At 44.1% G+C, this 8,069-nt stretch overlaps 1 protein-coding gene across 1 annotated transcript; it reads right to left on the reverse strand.

Moving 5' to 3' along the window:
* Positions 1-4,238: 4,238 nt before the first annotated feature.
* On the reverse strand, positions 4,239-5,947 carry LOC106653978 (gastrula zinc finger protein XlCGF8.2DB-like). The gene is made up of 3 exons (XM_014373650.2): positions 5,837-5,947; positions 5,655-5,763; positions 4,239-5,566 (listed from the first exon to the last, which is right to left on the reverse strand). The coding sequence occupies exons 1-3, from the start codon at positions 5,863-5,865 to the stop codon at positions 4,616-4,618; spliced, it is 1,089 nt and encodes a 362-aa protein (XP_014229136.1). The 5' UTR covers positions 5,866-5,947; the 3' UTR covers positions 4,239-4,615.
* Between the last annotated feature and the right edge of the window lie 2,122 nt (positions 5,948-8,069).

Below are 8,069 nucleotides of genomic sequence, written 5' to 3' on the forward strand. Positions count from 1 at the left end.
GATACTCGTGTCCGAGAGTAAACAAATCATATTATAAGGCCGAGAAGTAAGCCGTGAGGCAGCAGCAGCGGCAGCAGCAGCATACTATATAGCCACATGCGCAGCGCCGGCCAATTCCGCGCGATAAGCCAAGAGCGATATTGTTATAAAGAGTTTTTTTCTATACGTATATGCACCTATACCATCGACTCAACGGAGCACAACGGCGCAGACGAGACGACGAATCTTTCGCGCTGCTGCTGCTTTCGATCGCTATATATACGTATATATACATGACCAAGGGCCATCCTTTCCTCGCTCTCCTCGATCACTTGGCACAAGAGAAAGATAGTAAAGCAGTGAGTGAGAGAGAGAGAGGGAGAAAGAGCGAGAAGGTGTGTATCGCGCGAGAATCTCGATTTCGCAAGCCTCCCACGCGATGCGTGATTCGGGCCCAGGCAGCAGCAGCATACACACACACACAAGTTTACCTTCTTTCCGGCCGATCGCATCTTCGGGGACTTCGGGCTCTCTCTCTCTCTCTCTGTCTGCTGTGCAGTTCGCATATATATGTCGATGTGTGTCTGTGTGTCTGTGTGTATACACATATATATGTACGAGGGCCTGGAACCCATGATGCGCGGCCGATATCGCGTACAGTGCGCGAACGTGAGAGGAGCTGCTGCTGCTGCGGCTAAAAGAAGCGCACATACTGCAGCCGCGCTCGGCACTCGGCGATGACTTGAACTGATTACCCGAAGCAGATGTGTTTTTGCGAATTTGTACAGCGATCGCTTTGTCTCCTACAGATACGTGTGGCGTATGCGCACACGAGTGTGAGTGTATGTATATGTGCAATGCGTGTTTGTATTGTATACCCGCACGCACCAATTCTATAATGTGCGAGCTCGCACATTCACCGTTTTACAATCGTGCCCCTATATATATTTATTTTTTTTTTATAATATGCGGAGAGAGAGAGAGAAATTTATTATAGAAAATATTTTCTCTCGCCTGCAGTCTCGTCGTGGCTAATAATCTCGTTAGAGTAATAATTTTCAATTTCATATACATCATGCATTATATATGCACGTGCGGAAAGGCTCACACCCATATCGCTGCCAGGCATCGCACCTGTTCTCAACTATATGCAATGCGCGTGGTGCGTTCTCGATTATTTTTTTTTTTTTTTTAACGAACGGAAATATTTTAAAATATAAAATTGTTCATTTCTGTGCTCGATACCTATATAAATTTTACATCTGACGTGCAATTCATACTATTCCTTCGAACCACATCTGCAACTGCACCAGCACGTAGCACACGTGAGCGCAGCTATACAGCACAAAGAAATATGGGATTCGCATAAATGAAGCTGCAGTTGTATTAACGATCAATTGAAATGACACGTATTGGACAATTGTTGAGTGGTATGCAGCGATTGGCAGTTTATCTGCACTTTCTCTCTCTCTCGAGCATTGTGGCCCGACGCTTGCACGAGGCGCGCAATACGTATAAAAAGTTTCGCACAAAACAAAGCTGTCTCGACGCGATATATACCGCGGCTGTTGTGTACGTTAGTGTGTGTATGGGCGTTTGCACACGTACACACTGTACTGGAGAAAGAGAAGAGTGAATGAAAATTCAATAGGGAAAAAAGGACAATAATGCATCAGCAGCAGCAGCAGCAGCACGTACACGTTGATATAGTTCAGGAGGGTCGACTTTGTGTAATATCACACGCCAGACAGCAGCAGGTGAATCGGCAGTGTTAGAGGTCTATTCACCGTTCGTTAACTAGTTGTGGTTATATATTGATAAAACATTCAATATTAAGTCGACTGTATGGATTTCCATTCTCTCGCGGGAGAAAAGAGAGGAGAGGGGGGATGCCTCCGCGTTATAATCCGTGTCCTGAGATCGATGAATCGGATTTCACCGAGCGCCGCTTTTATTCCAAAGAGTTTTCAAAACGTAAATATAAATACGCGCTCGTACATCGATGTGTTTTGTACCGTGTACTAATATTTATTTTCCGAGCAAAGGTGGTGTTGTGGGACGCTTTCAAAGCTGAAGCTTTCAACTGTCAATAAATAGCCGCAAGCTGCATCGAGACTGGACGATCAGTACACCATCGGGCTTTTATCTCATTTCTATATGAAAATGTTATCACAAATTCTGTATTGTGAAAATATATCTTATGAAGCTTTGCAACTTGTCCATACTTACAAAGATTTTTTTTTTTTTCGAAATCCGAGAAAATCTGCTCCTCGTATTTAAACTAGTCAAATGGCGGAGTTTTAAGCACAGTAACTGCGAAGTAGGCAACACAACAGCATTGCAGTTATACGCGTAAGTAGCTCCGTCAACGAGTGAGAGAGAGAGAGAGATCATGAGAAGGCAAAGTAGAGGAGGGTAGGAGGAGAGACACCGGTTATAAGAGAGAGAGAGAGGTGAAGCGCGCGAGCTCTATGCCTGCTGCGAAAGGACAGCCGCGCGCGTGTGCTTGGCGATAAGCTCGCACCTTTCAGACAGCTTTACGATTCATTCCCTATTTCAGCTGCGCTTGCTCGATGTATTCCTGCCACTGCTGCTGCCACCACCGCTTCTGCTGCTCTGTTGAAGGCCCACACACACACACACACACACACACACACACTTATATCTATATATCGGTAGCTCTCGAGCTTTGGTCTTCGCATCTACGCGCGTGCAGCCTGTAGCTTCTCGCGCGCGCTTTACACTATATATACACTGTGTCTCTCGATGAATTTTGAACTTGCAAAAGACTCCAGGGAAATCTTCCCTAGAGCGATGCCGCCTTCTGTACCTTTTGCTTGTGTATTGTATGGGCGAGCGATAAGCTGCCGCCGCAGCTGTTTTTTATCTGGGTCTTCTTTTTCTCGATACTTGGAGGCCAGAGAGTGCGAGAACAATTACGCGTTATAGATAGAAATTTATTTATGTTAAAGTGCATTACATCCAACGAGGAGTATGCGTGCACTGTATTTATTAACAAAACAATGTAACAACATTATTATCATAAAAAAGATGTAGAATACAAAATAAAATGAAAACAATAAAAAACACACAAATATCGTAGGAAACTAACACATAGGGTATACGTAAACATTCCAGCACTCCTTGACCGAGGCAAGCTGATCATCAAAGGAGAGACAATTTTCTTCTTAGTTACACGAGTGAGGGACTTCAGTGGAGAGTCAATTCGGGCCTTCCGTCCTTCCTCTGCCTCGGTACTTTTCTCTTCTTTTTTCTTTTCCGCCTGTGTATTTTCCAATCGTATCCAGCTGATGCGCTTTCGAGAGGAGTCGCTTCCCTAGCGGTCTTCTCGGCGCGAGAATTACGAGAGCTGCGGGAGCGGAAAGGACGAATGGAGCGCGTCGCTTCGGCTATGGTAATCGTGCCTATTTCGTTGCACGACTTCTCGGCTATAGCGATGCTTCTCACGTAAACGCATACTCGACCCCTGGAGATTCTCGATATGTGAGTTATATCGATTGGAGCGATGAGTTCGCCAAGGGCATAGAGATTACTGCACGACCGGGACGTTTTCGATCGCGTCAATGACGATGGCTTGGTCGATGGTAGGCCATTGGTACTGCTCTGATTCAACAGCTACTTCAGGACCCGACGCTACGCTGTTATTATTTACGTTGATGGGCTCGGTGGTCGATTCGCTCGCGTCGTAAGTTGTATCCGCTGGATGTAGATTTTCTCTCGTACTTTTTTCGTCCGGATTACTACTCGTGCAGGAGCACAAGTTTTGTTTTGCGGATGTACGAGCTATCATCGTTAATAGTCCTCTAAAGGTTTTTTTTCTCTATAGTCAACCACTGATATATTCGCCACTAAACGCCGTTTCGCTATAATTGAAAACTGGACATTGACTGAGACAGCACGATCGAGCGTGTGTTTACTCTTCAACTGACAAAACAAGACTCATATATAAATAATAAAATAGACCTATAACTCGTTGAATAAATGTTCAAAATTTTTGGTTTGGTTCCTAAAAAAACATTTTGTATCGTATATGAAGAGGAGAGCGGGCACGATACCAAGGCGAAAATTTTATCACTCAAAAAATAAAACGCAAATTTTTTGTAAACAATTTATGATAAAAAGTTTCAATATCAAATATTTCTTAACATATGTTTACATAAAAAAAATTTAAGTAAAAAAATTGACTATTTGAAAATTATAATAATTTAACATTAATTTTACATTTATCAAAGCGTACATTGCACGATGTACACGGAAAAAAATTACGGTAACAAAAAGCTTATTTTGTTACAGCAATTTATAATATTTTATGGTAAAAACAGTATACCATAATATCTTATTGCTGAGTATATTATGGTAAAAATATAAAATACTTATTTTTCTGTGACAAAATTTGCTAATTGTTACTGTAACCAAAAATGTTAGTTAGCGTAACTGAATGATTTTTTGTAACTTGAACAGCTTGCAGTGCACAACACGATCTTTTTTTTTCGTGTATACCATTGGTATATTAAGTTTGGGACTCCATATGTAAATTTTTAGTTGTTTTTCCTTCAACTGATATGAGCCCTCTGAGCTCTGTTCACTAAATGTTTAGCAAGCGTGATTTAGCAAATCATTTTCCGAATGTCTTTTCAGAAATGGCACGAGTGCGTCTGCTATCATAGTGCATTGAATCGATGTGCTTTTTAAGACTACTCTTGAATGAATATTTACGTCCGCACATATCACACGAATAAGAGATTCTTAGTGCGAGATGAACCAAATTGATGTGAGTTTTGATATAACTCTTCGTTGAGAACTTCTTTTCGCATATATGACATTCATGTGCGAAACGGTTGTGCACAGACTTGACGTGGTTTGTGAGATTACCTTTTTGTGAAAATGATTTTCCGCAAGTATCACATGTATAATGAATGTTATTATGCACAGAATTGATGTGGCTTTTGAGATTACCTTTTTGTGGAAATGACTTTCCGCATATATGACATTCATATGTGACACGATTGTGCACAGTCTTGATGTGCTTTATGAGATTACCTTTTTGTGAAAATGACTTTCTGCATTTATCACACGAGTGGGTTGTACTCCGTACTTGACGCACTCGATCGACGTGGACTCGGAGATCGTGTACGTGGAGATCGTTTCTTGTGTACATCTCCCCGCATATGTCACACGCGCGCACGTCACCACTGTGCCTCGTATCGAGGTGAGCTTTCAGACTGCGCCTGTTGACGAATGTCTCGACGCATATAACACATAGATATGGTTCATCGTTGTACACAGCATCGATGTGAGTCTTGAGACTTCTTTTCGTTGAGAATTTTTTTCCGCACGCATCACAAGCGTAGCTGATGTTCTTGTGTGCCGTATCGATGTGGATTCTGAGTAGACACTTTTTGGCGAATGATTTTTGGCACGTGCCACACGTATGTTTGATATCTTCGTGCGCCTCGCTGATGTGGTTTCGAAGATTGAGTTTTCGTGTGAATGAAAATCGATTGATCGACGATGTGTCGTTCGGTCTATTTTCGTGACTTTCGTCGCGTTCTCGCGGCACGTAGATCTGGAACAAAAGTTTAAGTTATTTGACAATTATGTGAAAAAAATGGTACTGTATAAATCGCATACATGTAAAATTGAATCGAACTTACCGGATTTTCTAGCCGAAATTCGGAAAACTGAACGTTTTCGAACTCTTCCTCATCAATTACATCAAAATAAATTTTATCGAGCATCGCATAGTTGAAAACATCTTGCGTTCTGAAACGAGATTAAGGTCCGATAAGACTTATGCGACGATGTTTTCATACCTTTAATGCTTCGTGATAATTACCTATCGACCAAATTGAACGTAGAATTCATCTTGCCGAGTTGAAGTCTAACTGTACCAGCGTTAAATGTCAAACTCGCTCGAACTAAATTCCATGCTTGTTTACTAAACCGATCAGCGATGTCTGTTGTTAGAATAACATAATTCGATGATCACTCAAAACAAAGCGCGATACGGATTCATCCGATTATGATTATTTGTATCTCGCGCGACTCGAGCGCTGCCTCGGAAGAAAGTGTCGACGCTACACATTATGTTAAATCTTCCGGAGGCATTTTCAGCCGCAAATTCGCTGCGCCCGCATAATTCAGCGATCGCCTCTCGATCTTATATACGTAGGAAAATAATTGCCGCATTCAGCGAATTAATCTTGGCCTCGCGCTGCAGCGCCGTATAATATCTGCAAGTAAGCGATATCAATCGAGCTCGGGACGCAAAAAGCTCAACAAAGTACATCTCTCTCTCTCTCCGTCTCGGTCTCTTGTTCGCAAGTCGCTGAGGGTATACAAAAGTCGAGGGAGGACGGAGAGTGAGATCGGAGAAAAGAACGAGAGAGAGAAAGAGAGAAAAAAAAACGTAGATAGGCCAGTGGCGCAGCTCACCTTGCAGGAATGTGTGCGAGAGCTAGAGCAACGCAGCACTTCCTTATCTGTCTTACTCTCTCTCTCTCTCTCTTGCTCTCGGGGAGTAACGACTGCTCGTTATTAATCGGGTCTTGGTGCGAGCAAAGATACCACCGAGTGAGCGCCGCATGCAGCAGCAGCGCAGCAGCGCGGCAGAGAAGCAGAGAAGCATCCCTTTGGCAGCAGTACTGCTATACGTATCTCTCCACTACGCGCGCCCATTTCCGTATCGGGCCGAAGACACCACAGCAGCAGCAGCCGCGCGAAATCGGCAAATGCATGCGCTCATGCTCGCCCTTTCCTCCTTACCTACCACTACCAAGAGCCGACTCAACGGTGCGACTATCCCTGCGACTCGAGCTCGCGCTGCAGCCTCTTCTCTTTCTCTCTCTCTCTCTCTCCTCCTTGCCTGTATAATGTGTATAATATATACGTATATATAGGTGTTTCACTCCGCGATGATTTATTATTTTTATCGCTGCCCTGTGCCGCGCGCACGAGAGAGAGAGGGCAAAAGATAGAAAAAGAGTAAAGAGCAGATAGATAAAAGGAACGAGTGGGAGAGAGAGAGAGAGAGAGAGGATAGTCGCCATGAGACGAGACTACGACGCTCGAAACGAGACAATCTGTGTGTATGTGTGCGCGTGCGTGCGAGTGCAGTTCTATCGTGCTGTACTACTACACGTTACATAAGCACGGAAAGCTCGCGCGCATAGATAGCCAATCTTTTTATACACACGCACACACAAACTTTTACACCGGGGCCTGTCTGTGTGTTCGTGTGTGCCGCCGTTTTGTATTATCTTCTTCTCCACCTCCTTTTTTTTGCCCCGTACCCGGCTGCTCTTTATCGCGTACACCTTTTGCACTATACGGATTTGCCGTTATAATATAACCACCAAGTGTGTGTAATCTGCTATGCGTGTGTGTGTGTGTTTCGTTCGAACTCCATTCGCTACCCCGGGCTTGCGTGCGTCTGTGATATTTTCGTAAATATATATACTTTATACATACGTGTACCTTTGCTCGTGTCGCAGGACCGCGTGCGCGACGATCACCCATCCGATTACATATAATAGAAGCCCTCTCGGCCGATTTTAATGCGCCCGCGAAGATCGGCTACCGATGGGGAAATAAAATATTTCCTTTACGCGCGTCCAATGGGTAATCCGTTCCGAGAAAATCGATTTTTTATAACACTTCGGGGTCTATATTTATAACATCGAATGGCGCGCGAGCGACGAGAGTCTCTAATGCGAATGCTAAGAGAGCGAGGTGTATGAATCAAGCTCGCGCGCACCTCCTCCTCCTCCTACCCCCGTCCCGCGGTAAATCATTGCGAGGAATGGCTTATCTCGCGGCTCGAAAATTCCCTTCTCCCCAACGAGGAAAAAAAGCATATAAATATCTCAATGAAAAGCTCATCATTAACGCGCGCGTACCAACAGTGGCGGCGCGGGCGCCCAATTCCGAGATATATTCCCTCGGACGCCCATATTAGCGCGATTTTCTCGAGCGCGCGCGCGTATCTTGATATGCCGAATTCGCGCGTGCCCGTGATCTCTGAGCTGAGCCTCGATCGCTAAGAAATTACCGACCACCAAGATGTACGA

The sequence above is a fragment of the Trichogramma pretiosum genome, unplaced genomic scaffold, assembly GCF_000599845.2.
Source record: "Trichogramma pretiosum strain Unisexual culture from Peru unplaced genomic scaffold, Tpre_2.0 scaffold109, whole genome shotgun sequence".
Taxonomy (NCBI): domain Eukaryota; kingdom Metazoa; phylum Arthropoda; class Insecta; order Hymenoptera; family Trichogrammatidae; genus Trichogramma; species Trichogramma pretiosum.

Bases quoted from the DNA above. Each gene is read 5' to 3' on its own strand.
- LOC106653978 (XM_014373650.2), bottom strand. From the start codon at position 5,865: ATGAATTCTACGTTCAATTTGGTCGATAG. The intron at 5,764-5,836 runs GTAATTATCACG...ATCTCGTTTCAG, and splicing joins ACGTTCAATTTGGTCGATAG to AACGCAAGATGTTTTCAACT. The intron at 5,567-5,654 runs GTAAGTTCGATT...CTTTTGTTCCAG, and splicing joins AATTTCGGCTAGAAAATCCG to ATCTACGTGCCGCGAGAACG.